General features: G+C 41.7%; 1 protein-coding gene across 4 annotated transcripts in view; it reads left to right on the plus strand.

Moving 5' to 3' along the window:
* NOL4L (nucleolar protein 4 like) overlaps positions 1-18,984 on the plus strand; it is a 499,130-nt gene that overhangs the window by 351,079 nt on the left and 129,067 nt on the right. For all 4 annotated transcript variants that reach the window (XM_033962718.1, XM_033962719.1, XM_033962720.1 and 1 more), the window contains one exon: positions 18,119-18,241. In XM_033962718.1, coding sequence (XP_033818609.1) covers positions 18,119-18,241 — 123 coding nt within the window. The remainder of the gene's footprint in view (positions 1-18,118; positions 18,242-18,984) is intronic.

An 18,984-nucleotide genomic window follows, 5' to 3' on the forward strand; every position in this document is an offset into this window, starting at 1 on the left:
AGAAAAATTTTGAGGGGGAAGTGACGTCACAGCACAAGATGGATGTGAAACATCGGCGCTCCATGGGACTCAGCCAAAAAAAGCGATATTAGTACTTTTTGCAACTTTTGGTCTGCGCGGATATCATCTGCATATATGTAAAGCAAGCAGGCACTGGAAGCATTGAAAAAAGGAACACAATACCGTACTGATGTAATGACATTTGCATTCCTATAGCTCCAGCAGGCAAGATGGCGATGGGCCACATTCCTCCGGCGGAAAATGCAACAGCGGCACAGCAGGTAACCCAGGAGCCTGAATTTGAGGCAGATCCTATGCTAGGATTTCATGTGCTTTTAGTAGAAATAAAAACTGACTTCAAAGCGGTGCGATCAGAGTTAATGGCCCTGGCCAGTGATTTGCGTGGAGAGATCCCTGAATTGGGCAACAGACTAGTGGAGCATGAATCACATCTGGAGGAGCACCACGCAGCGATTTCTAGTCTGGAAAACTCCAAGTAAGATTACCGTTCTCTATCTACTTGATAAAATTGAAGATTTGGAAAACAAGTCCTAGAGACACAATCTGCATTTTCGTGGCCTGCCGGAGAGCCAGGACTATAACACTTGTGAAGTCATGATTCAGAAACTAGTAAGTGACTTATTATTAGATTCCACGCATCCATTAGATGCGGATAAAGTGCACATTGAGAGGGCTCACTATACGTTGGGTCGAGCCCGGGCTAATACACCACGTGACATTGTGGCAAACTTTGTGGATTATAAATTAAAGGAAACTATTCTCTCGGTAGCATGCTCTAAGGCACCATTTACTTGGGATACTTATTCCATTGAAATATACCAAGATCTAGGCACAACCACACTATGAAGACAGCGTGAGTTGTGACCCTACACTCAATATTTGGCAGAAAAAGGAATAAAATATAAATGGCAATATCCATTTGTACTCAGTTTCTACTTGGAGGGAAAATTTCATACAATGCACTCGATGCAGGAAGCAAAGGAACTCTTCCCGGATATACAACATCCTCTCGATAATGGACTGGAGGCAATTCCACTTCAACATTCCACGTGAGGTCTTCTTCCACCATACTCCAAGTGGCAGCGATCCACAAAGGGAAAGGGTCGTCTCACTAGAAATGCATGGGAAGCTCCAGTAGAATCAGTACAGCAATCCGGACATGGTTGATTTTCCTGAACTGTTTTAGAGTGTACTGATTTGGTGCATTCAATTGATCCAAATGTGATTGCATTATTATGGAAGTTGCTCCCAGGGTATGCGATATCTGCCTCTAGGAGAGATTTATAACATAGTAACATAGTAGATGACGGTAGATAAAGACCCGAATGGTCCATCCAGGTCTGCCCAACCTGATTCAATTTAGTTCAAATATTTTATTGATTTTAATATACAATGTACAATAAGTACAGAAAGAGAAATGTTAACAAGGCAAGATGCAGACATGTTGAGCATATAAGTGAAAATTGGGATTCATACAATAATATCCACGTAATACAACAAGCTGATCTAAACCTATGTATAGAAGAGGAATGTCAACAAAACACGTAGCCTTAGCTACTAGAGTGTTCAAGGTACAAAGAGACAATGTGACTATATACCGAAACCAGATCTAGACATGAGCCATAACATGTGAGAGTTTCTGTTGTGGAGCACAATTCTTATCTCAATAACTGAATGCCATCATCTGATATTGCAAAATATGTGGACCGGACTCCAAATCTTAACATAGGAGCACATGGATCTGTGCTTTTCTGCTATAACATTTTCATATTTCGCTGTGAGGCATACAGTGTTCCACCATGTATTATAATTTGTCTGGGATAGATCCTTCCAACAGTGTAGTATGTTTTTGAGGGCCAGAATAAGAAGGGTGTTAAGCAATCTCGCATTATGATCAGGCAACAATTGGTGGGACCATGGTGTCCCAATATAATAATGCACGGATTTATGGGCTCCTGTATATCCAGGATAGAGGAGATGGTTTCCCAAACTTTACTCCAGTAGATAGAGAGGTGTGAGCAAGTATAAATCATGTGCATTAGTGTACCCTCCTGAGAGGTACAGGACCAGCACATGGGAGAAAGACCATTTGAAAGCTTAGAAACCTTTACTGGAGTCCAGTGTGTTCTATGTAGAAGGAAGAACATAGACTGAAGCACTCCAGCTGAGCGAGATGATCTGAACATACTAATCCAGATGTCCTGCCATTCCACATCTTCCAACGAAAGGCCCAAGTCTTCATGCCAAGCATTCATCATGGAGGTTAATGAGGGAGTAAAAGACTTTCACATAACAGTATACCATCGTGAGGTGATCCCTTTTTTTCTTATTAATTAGAGATATCTGCGAAAGTAGATCTGGAGTGTCTTAATTTCCCTATATCTTGAAAGAGAGCATACAAGCAGTGTCTCAATTGTAACCAGCGATAGTGTTAGTGGTGAGCTAGACTATAGTGTGCCTATAAGTCCATGAGAGTCCATTGATAAGTCCATTGAGAGTCCTTAATTAAGTCCTGAAGAGACCAGATACCACAGTTCTGCCATAATTTCCAGTTAAGAATTCCATCCTGTATATTTATGCGATCATTATGCCATAATAATATCCAACGAGACTCATGCCACTTGATTTCCATCAGATTATCATAAGCCTTCAGCACAACCAGTGTAGAGTGATATATTGGTTGTTTTATATCATTTGATTGTAGAGGGGTGGATAGGGCAAGAGCAAGGTGAGTACTTCCGTGTAGACTCTGTTCCAGTTGTAGCCAAGTAGGAAGGTTAGTCGTAGGGCGATCTAATAGCCACTGAGAACCATGCCTCAAGATGAAAGCCTGGTGGTAGTGTAAAAAAATCAAGGAAGTGTACCCCACCCAAAGATTTATCAAATTTCAGTTTGTTCAAAGCAATTTGAGGCTGTTTATTCTGCCATAGGAATGCAGTTAGGCAGTGTTCAATGTTGTGGTATGTGTGCCTTTTGAGCAAGAATGGCAGCATGCTCAGTATATAGTTTATTTTAGGTAATAACATCATCTTGATGGTATCTAAGTGACCCCACCACGTCAGTTTAAGAGGGGACCATTTCTGAGTGGATTCTTTGATAATACTTAGAATGTGATCAGTGTTATACTATTCCATATCTTCCATTGTAGGCTCTACGTAAATGCCCAAGTATTTAATCTTAACCGGCTTCCAGATGAAACCATGAGATACCATTTCATGTTTGGCTTCAATGCAATTTACTGGCATTAACTCTCATTAAGTCGTATTCAATTTGTAGCCAGAAACCTACGCATAACTATCTATAATTTTCAGGACAGATGATATGGAGTCTGGTGTCACATAAAGTATGATGTCGTCAGCATACGCAGAGAGTTTAATCTCCAGTGCAGCATGGACAAATCCTTTAATGGTGACATCTGCGCGGATGGCAGCCAACAAAGGTTCCAATGCCAAGTTGAATAGTAGAGGAGATAATGGGCATCCTTGTTGAGTTCCTCTCATAGGGCAGAAAAATCAGAGAGTCTAGTAGTTGGAGCATAGTATAACACCTTAATCATTTGAATGAATCTCTCTGGGAAGCCAAATTTCGAGAGAGTAGCAAATAGAAATGGCCATTCCACTCTGTCAAAAGCCTTCTCAGCATCCAGTGCTAAGAAGGCAAGTTTATTAGATTGTGATTGAGATACAGATATAATGTTTGCTAAAGTACGTGTGTTATTGGATGAGTGTCACCCTGACATGAATCCAGTTTGATCTTCAGAAATCAATAAAGGTAGAACTTCCAGCAATCTAGTGGCTAATAATTTAGCATAGATCTTAGCATCCACGTTAATCAAGGAAAGTGGTCTATAGTTACTGACACGGTTAGGATCCTTGCCCTGTTTAGGTAAGACAATTATTGTCGTTTCGGAAAAAGATCCAGTCACCTTCCCTTGTGTTGACATGTGGATAAAGAACTGATGTAGATGTGGGGACAGTGTTGACTTGAAAGCTTGATAAAATTTGACCGTGAGACCAACTTGGCCTGGTGCTTTGTTTGTCGCCATACTGTTGATCGTGTCAGTTATTTCCATTTTCGATATGGAGGATGTCAACCCATCATGATCCAGTTCAGGCAGGAGAGGTAAAATGACTTCATTAAGGAATGTGTAGGGGTTGTGAGAATCACAGGATTCTGTTCTGTATAGTTCTTTATAAAACTTTTTAAATTCCTCTTAAGATTTCAGGTGTGGTGGATATAACAGTATTATCTGATCTTGTCAGGGAGGAAATAAATTTACGTTCACTTTTATGTTTTAAGTATGAAGCTAGTAAGTGTCCCGCTTTGTTGTTGTCAGCATAATAATGAGCGGCTTGGACGAATACGTTATGTGCAGCAGTCTTCCTAAGTATGGAGTTATATTGAAATCTATATTTCTGCAACTCACCCAAGAGAGCAAGGTTATTGATATCAGCTTGGTGTGCCAATTCTTTGGTTTTGATTAAGTTTTCTAGGTTACGCAGTTCTAAAGCGTTCTTTTTTTTAAGCATTGTGCTAAAGGAAATGATTACTCCTCGAATATAGGCTTTGAAAGCGTCCCAAGTAACACTCCAACTGGTCATCTCAGGAGTGTTAAAGAGAAAAAATTCAGTAATGCTTTTTCAATATGCTCCTGAAAACCATCTTCAGTGAGTAGGTTAGAATTAAATCTCCAGGTCTTGGTAGGTGCAGGTGGAACAATATTGTCTAACGTAAGTGTTATTGCAGTGTGGTCTGATATAGAGATTTCTTTAATCATGGAGTCACAGAGGGAAGGCTGGAGAGAACTGCTGATGAGAAACAAGTCAATCCTAGAATAGGATCCATGTGGAAGAGAGTAGAAAGTGTATTCTTTGTCATTCGGGTGAACTAGTCTCCAAGCATTAATTAGCTCAAGTTATGCCATAATGTCTGAAAGAGTCATTCCAGCCTTCGAAGGCTTATACTTTTCTACTGAAAGTTTATCCAGTTGTGAGTTCAAGATTAAGTTAAAGTCTCCCGCTAATATGTGGTGATTAGCATTGGAGTTCACAACCTGGTTTGCAATTTCTTAGAAGAACTCTGGGCAATCCAAAGTTGGAGCGTATATGTTAGTGATGGAAATGGAACAGTTGCCTATGCCCAAGATGAGCTGAACCCACCTGCCATTAAGGTCATGAGACGATGAAAGAATTTTAATATCCGGTCTATTCCTGAGTAAGATAAGGACACCATTTCTAATCCCATTCGCAGATGAAAAGTAAGGTTGGTGGGCCCAAGGCAGACGTATTTTGGTGGCTTCAGTACCACTCAAATGGGTTTCCTGGAGTAGGATGACATCTGGTTATGAGGAGCTTAGATATGATAGAATTTTCTTCCTTTTTATGACATTGTTAAGACCCTTGACATTCAGTGATATTACATTAAGTAGCATGGTATTGTGAGGTAGTGATGATATGAGTTAACCAAGTCGAGTATCCTAATGGCTCATAAATATATACATTCAATGCACACTCTGCACCAAATTCAACCACTAAGGCTGTAATCATGTCGACATTCCTCAAGCAAGGAAAAAAATCCCATACTGAAACACATTCTGGGTTAGAGAGGAGAAAGAAGACCAGCCACCCGAAGCCAGTCCACCCACAGCGTCAAATAGTATATAAGAAGACCATTACCCTGAAGGAGAACACCCTAAAGCAGGGGTGTCCAATGTCGGTCCTCGAGGGCCACAATCCAGTCGGGTTTTCAGGATTTCCCCAATGAATATGCATGAGATCTATTTGCATGCACTGCTTTCAATGCATATTCATTGGGGAAATCCTGAAAACCCGACTGGATTGCGGCCCTCGAGGACCGACATTGGACACCCCTGCCCTAAAGAAAAAAGGCACACTAATAATTTAGCTAGTAAAGATTTAAAAATTTTGTAACAAATGCAATCATCTATAAACAACAAACAATGTACTATATTCTTTGTAAACAGATTGTGCATACAGATTAAACGTTGGCACAGAAATCTAAATACCTGCCGTTAAGATAGAGCAGTAAATCACAGTTCTTAGGAAATGATTCCTGCACCCACATAGATAAACAAATAGTAGGGCAAGGTTGTGATATGAGATATGCATTAGCCCGTAAATTGAACCAGACCAACCAACCCCCACCCCCCCCTCCGAGAGAAGGAAATACCTAGCTCATGTGTATCTTGGTTAAAATTTCTACTAACTTGAAAACAAAAGGTCGACTGAGATGGAAGTTGTTTAAAGAAAAAAAAGAATCATGGCATACTTGTTGGTGATAAGGTTATAAGAACAACACTATCTAAATTAGTTCACATTTAAACATCGCTGTCAACAAAGGAAACATAGTGGTACATCAAGCTGTAGTAAGTGATAAATACAACTATTGAGAGACATACCTCGATGATGTGCCTGGATGGTGAGGCAGGAAGAATATGATATCATTCCGAGCAACTCATTAGCAAAAGCTACGGTGAGGCATACCCTGACAATGAACAGTATTGGGGCTGTTATTTTAGGTGCTTGGCCATAGGATCAGGGATAGTGTATGTAGCGGTGTACATATGGGTACAATCACCCATAGCAAGCACTGCAAAAGCCAGCCCAGTACCAACATTCAGTCCAAACACTGACATTTGTGTACAGTCAATACTTCAGAGTTAGTCAATTTAGTTCATCAAACAGAAACTTAATTGGGTGTGTAACATTCCCAGGCTAGACAAAAGATACCAGTTAAGAAGAAACAAGTTTGTAAGCAGGCTAGAGTTATCAATTATGCAAAGCTATTTTGTGGTTCAGGAAGCAGCACCCAAGCAGCTCAGGGATTGCTGACGTCGCGATCCTGCTGCGGGCTGCTTCATAGGTGTGCTGGAAGGTCAGTGGGGCGAGCGGTCCTTCGGGCATGGGGGGGGACTGAGCGGCAAGGCCGGGAACACCCCCTCAGGGCTGGCACCCGGGGCGGACCGCCCCCCCCCCCCTTGGTACGCCACTGCTGCAAAGGAAGTGGAAGTAGTGGGACCACTGGGAAACAGCGATCATAATATGATCAAGTTCAAGGTTGAGGTAGGAATGCCGAAAGGAAAGAGAACAATAGCAACAACTTTTAATTTCAGGAAAGGAAACTACGAAGCAATGAGGGGAATGGTAAAGAAGAAACTTAGGAACACTTCCAAAAAATGGCAAATGGTAGAACATGCTTGGTCTTTTTTCAAGGACACAGTTAGCGAGGCACAAAATCTGTATATCCCCAGATTCAGAAAAGGGTGCAAAAAGAGTCGAACAAAAGACCCAGCATGGATAACTAAAATAGTGAAGGAAGCGATAGGCAATAAGAGAAATTCATTCAGAAAATGAAAAAAAGACAAAACTGAGGAAAACTGGGAAGAGCACAGGAGGTATCAAAAAGAATGTCACCGTGTGGTTCGAAAAGCCAAGAAAGAATATGAAGAGAGACTAGTCAGGGAAGCACGAAATTTCAAACCGTTCTTTAGATATGTTAAAGGGAAGCAGCCGGCTAGGGAAGATAACTGGATTATTTTTCAGACATGGGTGTAACAGAGAAGCAATGCTGTGTAATGGATAAACTGGGAAATAAGTGTTGATTAACTGTTCAAAATGTTTCTTTATGGAAGCAATAATTGATGAATCCGTTGCAGTAACAGTTAGATGTTTGAACAACTGAGCACGTGTTGGAAGGACATTGCAGAGGGTAGGTGTTTTATCAGCAGACAAGGCAGTTGTAGCTGCATCAAAGTTGCGCAAGGTACAAATTGTGTCATTTAATAGTGCTTCATTCAAATCAAAAAGCAGCCTCTGCAGTTTTTTATCCCTATACTCACTGGCCAGTTCTTTAAGATGTGGTAGGTTTTGAGATACCGATTCCAGCATTTTATAGATGCTATTCCATCTTGTTGGAACAGCCTGTTTAAGGCTAGTCTCTAGCTTGTGATGCATTTTTGAATGCTTGACATGTGCGACGGTGTCTTTAGCAAGATTAATCAGCACACTTACATCGGCAATCGGAGAATCAAAGTTGCCATTGTGCTTCAATCCATGAACCAACAAAAGATTCAAATTGTGGCCTGCACATGATAGCCACTGTTGATCTTTGAAGGCAGCCTTAACATTAGCTTCATTGTCAGTGATATAGACATTGTTCTGACGATAAGCCCCAAACTCTTCCAAGATTTCCCTCACAGTTGATCGAATGTTAGCTGCAGTGTGCTTATCAAGCAGAGTTCTGGTGGCAAGAATTCTTGCGTGGAGATGAAAATTGTCGTCTACATAGTGTGCAGTCACGGTTATGTATGGCATACCAGTTCCATCTTCAGTCCACAGATCAGTTGTAATGGCAAATTTATTTTGCCGAACCAACACCTCAGACAATGCAGCCTTTTCTTTTTCAGCAATTGCTGAAATATGTCTGGACACTGTTCTGGCAGAGGGGAGTACCAGATCAGAAGAAACTTGGCCATATTTCGCACCAATGGAAATCAACATGTCAGCAAGGCGAGCGAATCCTATTCCCTCTACCACAGAAAAAGATCTGATGTCCATGGCGCACATCGAAGCAACTGCATCAGTAACGTCTGCTTTCGCTGCTGTAGGCAAGGTACTTCTGCTGTAGTCTTCCTTTGGATTCTCTTTATGTAAAAAGTCCTTGATGCTTTTCACAGTAGTATACTTTTGCCCAGTACAGATTGCTACATGTGATTTCAGGCCAATGGTACTATCACGTGACCTCCACCTCAACGCTGACTTGCACTTTTTGCACATGGCGAAACCGCTACATTGACCATCCACGTATATGACCAGAAAGAACTTCCACACCGGACTAGCTCCATTATTTTCCATCAGAGACAATCGATTGCTTTTGGTAATGATGAGATTCTGCACAGTACTTTTATCCATGATAGTCTAGAAAAAAAACAAAAAAAACACTGTGTGAATGACCAAATAAACAAAAAAAAACAATACCAAAAATAGCAGCAAATTACAAACTGCTACAATGGATTGATTGAATTCATTGCAGCAGTTTGCCTCAGTCATTTTCTTAAATATAAATACTCACCTTTGCTGAATGACAATATTTCTTTCAATGATAATGTTTGCCGAATGACAGTATCTTTCAATGATAAGCTTTAGTCGAACAGCCCGAATTTTCTTTTACCAAATAAAATTTCCTAGGACCGACACGAAAAGAGGAAGTATGGTTATGAGACAGTGTAACACACTAAAAGACATCATTTAGAAAGCATACAGTAGATATACCGCCGGCTGGCAGCATAAAAAAAAACGAAACAAAAAAAATAAACCATATTATAATCAATATGTACTACTACCAACCGTGGAGAAAAGACCAACCATGAGACCTCATCATTTGCTCTCTAAAAAACTGCATTTATGGATTTTGAAATCATCAAGTAAATAAACCACTCAAACATGCTGTTTGCAAAAGGAACACTGAAAATGGAAGATGGAAAATAGAGAATGACATGGGGACAAATTTTTCCCCATCCCCGCAAGTTCGTTTCCATTCTCATCTACACAAGTGGGTTAAAACGCAGACCTGCTACCATGAAATCTGGTTTTTTAAGGACATGCATTCGTGCAATTCTGCCACAGCAAATGGACTTTGGTGCATTTGCCAAGGGAGAATCGCTCTGTGGATTTGTAAAAGGGGCCCTTACTGAGTGAAGTCCATAGTCACCTAGACCAGTGTTTCTCTCCCCCAAGTTTCCCAGGCCAATCTCCACCCCTGACCCCCATCCCCATCATAATAGTAAATAGTACTAATTGTAATGCAATTTCTTCCATTAACTTTTCATGTACACTACTGTATATAATATTAATTCATTATGGTAACCATAAAATTTAAAGAAACACAAAGCACACTGTATGCAGAGAAAATATTAATCATTAATATTTGTTTCATTTTTCGAAGAGGTCAAGACAGATGACTAAAATATGCAATGTCACCTCAGAAACAACTATAGAAAAATAGACAAATATAATGCAAAATATAGATACTGATATAAATTCTCAAAACTGACACATTTTGATCACTAAATTGAAAATAGTCATTTTTCATACAATTTTTCTATATATCTTCCCCCACCCCAGGGCCTGGCAATGCAAAAGTCTTCCTGCCATTCTCCCTGAATTGGAGCCTGATATTTTTTATTTTTTGAATGATTCAATTTAGCAAGACAGAAAAGATATACCAGCACAGCAAATACACAAAAATCAATTACAGCCTCTTCTATTAAACTTCACTAGCAGTTTCTAGCGTGGGGAGCCGTGCTGAATGGCCCACGCTGCTCCTGACGCTCACAGAGTTCCTATGAGCATCGGGAGCAGTGCGGGCCATTCGGTGCGGCTCCCTGTGCTAGAAACTGCTAGTGCTGTTTAATAGAAGAGGGGATTAGTCCACTTATGATAGAGAGAGCAAATACCAGCATAGAGCAAATACCAGTATAGAGCAAATACACACGAGAATCACTACTTAGTCCACTTATGATAGAGAGAGCAAATACCAGCACAGTTTCTCAGCCATACAACAAGCTTTATCATTAGCACAGCTCTAGCTGTAACCAATCCATTAGTCTTCCTTAGCCATATCTGAGATCCTCCTCATAATTATTATAAAGAAATATCTCAATTGTAGGCTGCTGTAGCTGTACCATAAATAGAGAATGGAGGGAAGGAGAGGAAGAAAAAAAAAAAAAAAGATACAAGCCACAAGATCAAAAAGGGGAGTTGGATTTGGGTTGGGAGGGGTGTTCTTTCCTTGCTCCTGAGTTTGGTTGAGCTGATGCCAGGGAATCAGCTGATCTTGGATTCTCTTGCGATCAGCTCAACCGGACACTGGAGCAAAGAATGACCGCCCGCCCCCCCCCCCCCCTTGGGAACCCTGGGCAGGCAAGCAGAATCTGTGGGGATGCGGCGGTTTTGCGGCCCACCTTACCAAAGTTTCCAGGGAGCAGGGAAGGATGCAACAATTTCTCCCAGGATCAGAGATCCACCAGCCACCTGTTGAAACTGGAAAGCAGTATGTGTCCCTCCCTATCCATTCCCATGGGTTACATATTGAACATGTGCTGGATTCCTCCATTCTTGCAGCACATGTTCAGGAATAGGATTCAGTAACCCATGGAATGGACACAGCACACTACTACACTAGTACTCAGAATAAAAAAAATAAAAAAATAAAAAAAAGAACCAGCTCAGCCAGACTCCCGTCTCCAACCGGTCAAAGAATCCCACTCAGATTAAAAAAAAAAAAGAACCAGCTCCCAGCTCAGCCAGACTCCCATCTCCAACCGGTCAAAGAATCCCCCCCCCCCCCCCCGCCACCGCCGCCAACCCTGGGCAGGCAAGTAGTAGGAAAGTGTACTGTGCACCTTACCTCTACTTGCAGCACCGAAGTTTTCAATGAAATTTCAGCTCCTCCAAGTCTGCAGCAGTGACTCCTCTCCAATCCAGGCAGTGACTCCCCAAAAAATCCTGGGCTTGCCAATCACTACTGCAACCCATTAAATATCATGTGTGGCAGTAGCGATTGGTCCCCTTCTTGAGCAGGAAAGAACTGACTAATGAGGAGCCAGAATATTGAAGGGGGCGGAGTCAGGCAACGTGCAAGTCGGGTGGAGAGAGACGAATTGGAGGAGACCACATGGCCGACAAAAAAAAATCAGACACCCGTCCCGAAGTGAACGAACACACGGTGAAGACCCGGTAAATCGCAGTATGTAGAAGGGAATACATTTGCCTGCGGGGACAAATCTTTTCACCGTTTTTGCGGCGGTGAAATCTTTTGTCCCCGTGTCATTCTCTAATCTAGGACTTTAAATATTATGTGGCCGCTCTCCACTTTAGCTGTTATATCAAACCAAACTATTTGATGATCACTACTTCCCAGGTGAGCACCCAATCAAACATTGGAGATTCCCATTTGTGAGGACCAGATCCAATATTGCTTTTTCTCTCGTGGGTTCCATCACCATTTGCCTGAGCAGAGCCTCTTGAAAGGCATCCACAATCTCCCTACTTCTTTCCATTTCCGCAGATAAAACTTTTCAGTCCACATCCACCAGGTTGAAATCTCCCAACAGCAGCACCTCCTCTTTCTTTCCAAACTTTTGGATATCCACTATCAGATCTTTATCAATTTGCTGCGATTGAGTCAGAGGTCTGTAGACTACACCCATGTAGACAGAAGTTCCATCTTTTCTTTTCAGAACAATCCATATCGCCTCTTCCTCTCATAGTAACATAGTAACATAGAAGATGACGGCAGATAAAGACCCGGATGGTCCATCCAGTCTGCCCAACCTGATTCAATTTAAATTTTTTTTTTTTTTTTTAATTTTTTCTTCTTAGCTATTTCTGGACAAGAATCCAAAGCTTTACCCGGTACTGTGCTTGGGTTCCAACTGCCGAAATCTCTGTTAAGACTTACTCCAGCCCATCTACACCCTCCCAGCCATTGAAGCCCTCCCCTGCCCATCCTCCACCAAACGGCCATACACAGACACAGACCGTACAAGTCTGCCCAGTAATTGGCCTAGTTCAATCTTTAATATTATTTTCTGATTCTAAATCTTCTGTGTTCATCCCACGCTTCTTTGAACTCAGTCACAGTTTTACTCTCCACCACCTCTCTCGGGAGCGCATTCCAGGCATCCACCACCCTCTCCGTAAAGTAGAATTTCCTAACATTGCCCCTGAATCTACCACCCCTCAACCTCAAATTATGTCCTCTGGTTTTACCATTTTCCTTTCTCTGGAAAAGATTTTGTTCTACGTTAATACCCTTTAAGTATTTGAACGTCTGAATCATATCTCCCCTGTCTCTCCTTTCCTCTAGGGTATACATATTCAGGGCTTCCAGTCTCTCCTCATACATCTTCTGGCGCAAGCCTCCTATCATTTTCGTCGCCCTCCTCTGGACCGCCTCAAGTCTTCTTACGTCTTTCGCCAGATACGGTCTCCAAAACTGAACACAATACTCCAAGTGGGGCCTCACCAATGACCTGTACAGGGGCATCAACACCTTCTTCCTTCTACTGACTACGCCTCTCTTTATACAGCCCAGAATCCTTCTGGCAGCAGCCACTGCCTTGTCACACTGTTTTTTCGACTTTAGATCTTCGGACACTATCACCCCAAGGTCCCTCTCCCCGTCCGTGCATATCAGCTTCTCTCCTCCCAGCATATACGGTTCCTTCCTATTATTAATCCCCAAATGCATTACTCTGCATTTCTTTGCATTGAATTTTAGTTGCCAGGCATTAGACCATTCCTCTAACTTTTGCAGATCCTTTTTCATATTCTCCACTCCCTCTTCGGTGTTTACTCTGTTACAAATCTTGGTATCATCTGCAAAAAGGCACACTTTTCCTTCTAACCCTTCAGCAATGTCACTCACATACATATTGAACAGGATTGGCCCCAGCACCGAACCCTGAGGGACTCCACTAGTCACCTTTCCTTCCTTCGAGCGACTTCCATTAACCACCACCCTCTGGCGTCTGTCCAACAGCCAGTTTCTGATCCAGTTCACCACTTTGGGTCCTAACTTCAGCCCTTCAAGTTTGTTCAACAGCCTCCTATGAGGAACTGTATCAAAGGCTTTGCTGAAATCCAAGTAAATTACATCTAGCATATGTCCTCGATCCAGCTCTCTGGTCACCCAATCAAAAAATTCAATCAGGTTCGTTTGGCACGATTTACCTTTTGTAAAGCCATGTTGCCTCGGATCCTGTAACCCATTAGATTCAAGGAAATACACTATCCTTTCTTTCTCCAACACTTCCATTATTTTTCCAACAACTGAAGTGAGGCTCACCGGCCTGTAGTTTCCTGCTTCATCCCTGTGACCACTTTTATGAATAGGGACCACATCCGCTCTCCTCCAATCCCCAGGAATCACTCCCGTCTCCAGAGATTTGTTGAACAAGTCTTTAATAGGACTCGCCAGAACCTCTCTGAGCTCCCTTAGTATCCTGGGATGGATCCCGTCTGGTCCCATCGCTTTGTCCACCTTCAGTTTTTCAAGTTGCTCATAAACACCCTCCTCCATGAACGGCACAGAATCTACTCCATTTCCTCGTGTAACTTTGCCAGACAATCTCGGTCCTTCTCCAGGATTTTCTTCTGTGAACACAGAACAGAAGTATTTGTTTAGCACATTTGCTTTCTCCTCATCATTCTCCATATATTTGTTCCCAGCATCTTTTAGCCTAGCAATTCCATTTTTTATCTTCCTCCTTTCACTAATATATCTGAAAAATTTTTTATCTCCCTTTTTTACATTTTTAGCCATTTGTTCTTCCGCCTGTGCCTTCGCCAAACGTATCTCTCTCTTGGCTTCTTTCAGTTTCACCCTGTAGTCCTTTCTGCTCTCCTCTTCTTGGGTTTTTTTATATTTCATGAACGCCAACTCTTTCGCCTTTATTTTCTCAGCCACTAGGTTGGAGAACCATATCGGCTTCCTTTTTCTCTTGTTTTTATTGATTTTCTTCACATAAAGGTCCGTAGCCATTTTTATCGCTCCTTTCAGCTTAGACCACTGTCTTTCCACTTCTCTTATGTCCTCCCATCCTAACAGCTCTTTCTTCAGGTACTTTCCCATTGCATTAAAGTCCGTACGTTTGAAATCTAGGACTTTAAGTATCGTGCGGCTGCTCTCCACTTTAGCCGTTATATCAAACCAAACCGTTTGATGATCGCTACTACCCAGGTGAGCACTCACTCGAACATTAGAGATACTCTCTCCATTTGTGAGGACCAGATCCAATATCGCTTTTTCCCTTGTGGGTTCCGTCACCATTTGTCTGAGCATAGCCTCTTGAAAGGCATCCACAATCTCCCTACTTCTTTCTGATTCCGCAGACGGAGCATTCCAGTCCGCATCCGGCAGGTTGAAATCTTCCAACAGCAGAACCTCCTCTTTCCTTCCAAACTTTTGGATATCCACAATCAGATCCTTATCAATTTGCTGCGATTGAGTCGGAGGTCTGTAGACTACACCCACGTAGATAGAAGTTCCATCTTCTCTTTTCAGAGCAATCCATATCGCTTCTTCCTCTCCCCAGGTCCCTTGCATTTCGGTCGCTTGGATATTGATCTTTACATAGAGAGCTACTCCTCCACCTTTATGACCATCTCTGTCCTTCCTAAAAAGATTATATCCCGGTATGTTTGCATCCCATCCATGTGATTCACTGAACCATGTCTCTGTGATAGCAACAATATCTAGATCTGCCTCTAATATCAGGGCTTGCAGATCATGAACTTTGTTGCTTAGACTGCGAGCATTTGTGGTCATCACTTTCCAGCTATTTTTCATCCCGACTGAGGTTCACAGTGCGCTGTTTAGAGAGAATGTGCTCTCTGGCTTATTCACAGGGCTTATATCATACCCTCTCAAATGCATACAATGTAACCTGGAGATTACCTCTTTTCTTCATATGTTTTGGACCTACCCAGCTGTATAGGCTTTTTGGAAGTGGGTGGGGGCATATTTAACTAGGGTCTTGGGCCAGAGATTGGCGGTCTCTCCAGAGGTTTTTTTGTTGGGCATGATGGGTTCTGGTGGGATTAAGGGGAGGGGGCCTTGATTATGGGTTCAGAAGCTAAGCATTTTGGGACAGAAGGCTATCTTGAAAGCGTGGACTTCTGGCCACGCTCCTTCCTTCTGGGGGTGGAGAATAAGCATTCAGGAACTGATGGGATGGGAAGCATTAGAGGCCAGAGGCACCACTAGAAACATAGAAACATAGAAGATGACGGCAGAAAAGGGCTACAGCCAATCAAGTCTGCCCACTCTGCTTATCCACCCCCTGTCTATGCCCTAATGACCCAATTTTCTTATCTCGACCCTCTTAGGGATCCCACATGGGTATCCCATTTATTCTTAAAGTCTGGCACGCTGTCTGCCTCGATCACCTGCCCTGGAAGCTTGTTCCAATGATCAACCACTCTCTCTGTGAAGAAATACTTTCTGGTGTCGCCATGAAATTTTCTGCCCCTGAGTTTGAGCGGGTGCCCTCTTGTGGCCGAGGGTCCCTTGAGAAAGAAAATATCATCTTCCACTTTGACACTTCCTGTGAGGTACTTAAATGTTTCGATCATGTCTCCCCTCTGCCTACATTCCTTGAGAGTGTAGAGCTGCAATTTGTTCAGTCTCTCTTCGTACGAGAGACCCTTGAGCCTTGAGATCATCCTGGTGGCCGTCCGCTAAACCGATTCAATTCTGCGCACATCTTTACTGTAATGTGGCCTCCAGAATTGCACACAGTACTCCAGATGAGGTCTCACCATGGCCATGTACAACGGCATTATGACTTCAGGCTTTCGGCTGATGAAACTTCTATTGATACAACCCAATATCTGCCTTGCCTTAGATGAAGCCTTCTCCACTTGATTGGCAGTTTTCATGTCTGCACTGATGATTACTCCTAAATCTCGTTCTGCTTAAGTCCTAGTTAAAGTTTCTCCGTTCAAGAAGTACGTCCTGCATGGATTTCCGCTTCCGAGGTGCATAAACATAAGAAGAATTTATTGGCTATATGGGAACCCCACCAGCATTCCCTTTCACATAAAATTTTCAGCCAGGCGTTAAACAACTTATAATTATATTTCTTATTGATTTCACTCTTCCATTCCCTTCTTTTTTTCTTCCCTTTCTCTCTTCCTATACTTTCCCAGTTTCTTGGAGGGGCATTGGGGAGGGTGTGTGTGAAGAGATGGTGTTGGGGGGGGGGAGGGTTGGGTTGGATAATATGAATAGATCTGGGGAGGGGGGAGAGGTAGGGGGTAGTTTTAATTTTCTTTTTCCAAACTTACCACAGTTTTTGAAATGTTGTACTGTTATCATATTGATGCATATAGTCATTGTCCTTTTGTTGTAAAAACCTCAATAAAAAGACTTTAATATATAAAAAAGATTTGGGCAATTTCCTGGAGGAAAAGTCCATAGTCTGCTATTGAGACAGACATGGGGGAAGCTAGTGATTACCTTGGGATCAGTAGTATGGAATGTTGTTTCTACTTGGGTTTCTGCTAGGAACTTGTGACCTGGATTGAGAACTGTGGAAACAGGATACTGGGCTAGATGGACCATTGTTCTGACACAGTATGACTATTCTTATGTTCTTCTTTGTCACCAGAGTGTCTCCCAAACATTACATTACATTAGTGATTTCTATTCCGCCATTACCTTGCGGTTCAAGGCAGATTACATAAGAATTGCCATGATATTAAGAAATACATAAGGAATAGTTTGAACATTTTCTAATTTGCTAAGGAGTATATAGTATTGTAGGTGAAGTATATAGTATTGCAGTATTGAAGTATACTAATACAATTACCCTCAGATCTGATTTTGAAGATGAAGTAATTTCCAGAGTATTAGCCATCTTTAATAGCAAGTGTAATTCATTTTATTTACTTTGAGGTAGAATTCATCAAAGGATGCTAACCATATCAGCGCATGCTAAATGCTAAGATGCCCATTATATTCCTGTGGGCATCTTAGCTTTTAGTGTGCATTAAACCAGTTAACTGCCATTGATGAATTCCCTCCTAAATTGCAACAGACTCCAATCGTTGCAGAACTTGAAACCTTAAAATGTTGTAAATATATAGAACATTAAAAAAGAGGAGGAAAGAAAAAGCAAATAAACCAAGCCCTGGGTTTAGATCAATGAATACACAAATCACCAAAGGCGGTTTAAACAAATGTCTTTAATTAGGAACCTGAACCCTCAGCAACCTCTCAGATGCATATTGCTTTTTAAACTAACTCCTTTAGAGCAAACGCTTCTTCTTACGTAATGCCATTTCTACCCTTTTCTATTTTTTTCTGTATGTTTGATGGCCACTCTCCTGCCATATACTGCCCTCTTTACTTGTTCGTCCATTCTTTCTGGACTTCTGCTTTAATTAAATTCTTCATGGGATTCCAGACATATGCAAAGGGAGTTTTAAGTCTGAACTACTTTTATTTCTGATCTATAAGATTTCCTTCTTCCCAGAGATTTTGCTGAGTATCTATTACATGATTTCTACAGGCAAGACCAACACCACCCCACTTGACCTCAGCGATGGCAGAAAACATTCTGGCAGCAGCCTGTGAGAGTGAGACTCGAAAAGCAGCCAAAAGAATGAGATTGGAAATCTATCAGACCTCCCAGGTACAGTGCATAAGCTGTGATTTGGAGGGGAGGAAGTGGAAGGGCAGAGAAAAAGGTAATCTATGTATGTGGAAGCAACTTTTTTTTCACTTTGTACATGAGACCGTCTAATTTCTGTAATGTAGTGTCTGATAGATTTATTTAATTTAATATCACATTTAAATACTGTTTAGCTGTCTCCATAGTTGAAGGCAAATAACAAACCAAATCCCAAATAAGTAAGAGAAGAAATGAACCGTCAGCTAGCATCAGATAAATATACGATAAATCAGAATAATCATGTCATTAAGCTGAATTATTTCCTAAATAGCCATGTTTTAAAATAATGGCAAAATTTTATATAATATTTCTGTTGCCGTAAATGTAAAGAAAGAGTTCCACAGTTTGGCTCTTCAGCATGTGTAGAGCTTTTTTTTCTTCCAGATGACCAATCTAACCCCTTCGTTTACTAAGGTGCACTATGCTTTTCAGCACGCGATAAATATTAGCGTGCGCTAAACGCTAATGCGTGCATGTTATCCTATGAACACATTAGCGGTTAGCGCACACGTTGATTTAGTGCGCACTAAACATGCGCTAAAACGCTTAGCGCACCTTAGTAAAAGAGGACCTAAATTGCTGAACAGAAGGAAGATGCATGTTTGTTCATTTTTTAAAAAATTATAATCTGCTCCATCTTCAATTCTGGGTGAAAGACAGAAGTAGCATACATAATATTTCATAAAACAAAACAAACAAATAAA

Source organism: Geotrypetes seraphini, chromosome 11 (assembly GCF_902459505.1).
Source record: "Geotrypetes seraphini chromosome 11, aGeoSer1.1, whole genome shotgun sequence".
NCBI lineage: Eukaryota > Metazoa > Chordata > Amphibia > Gymnophiona > Dermophiidae > Geotrypetes > Geotrypetes seraphini.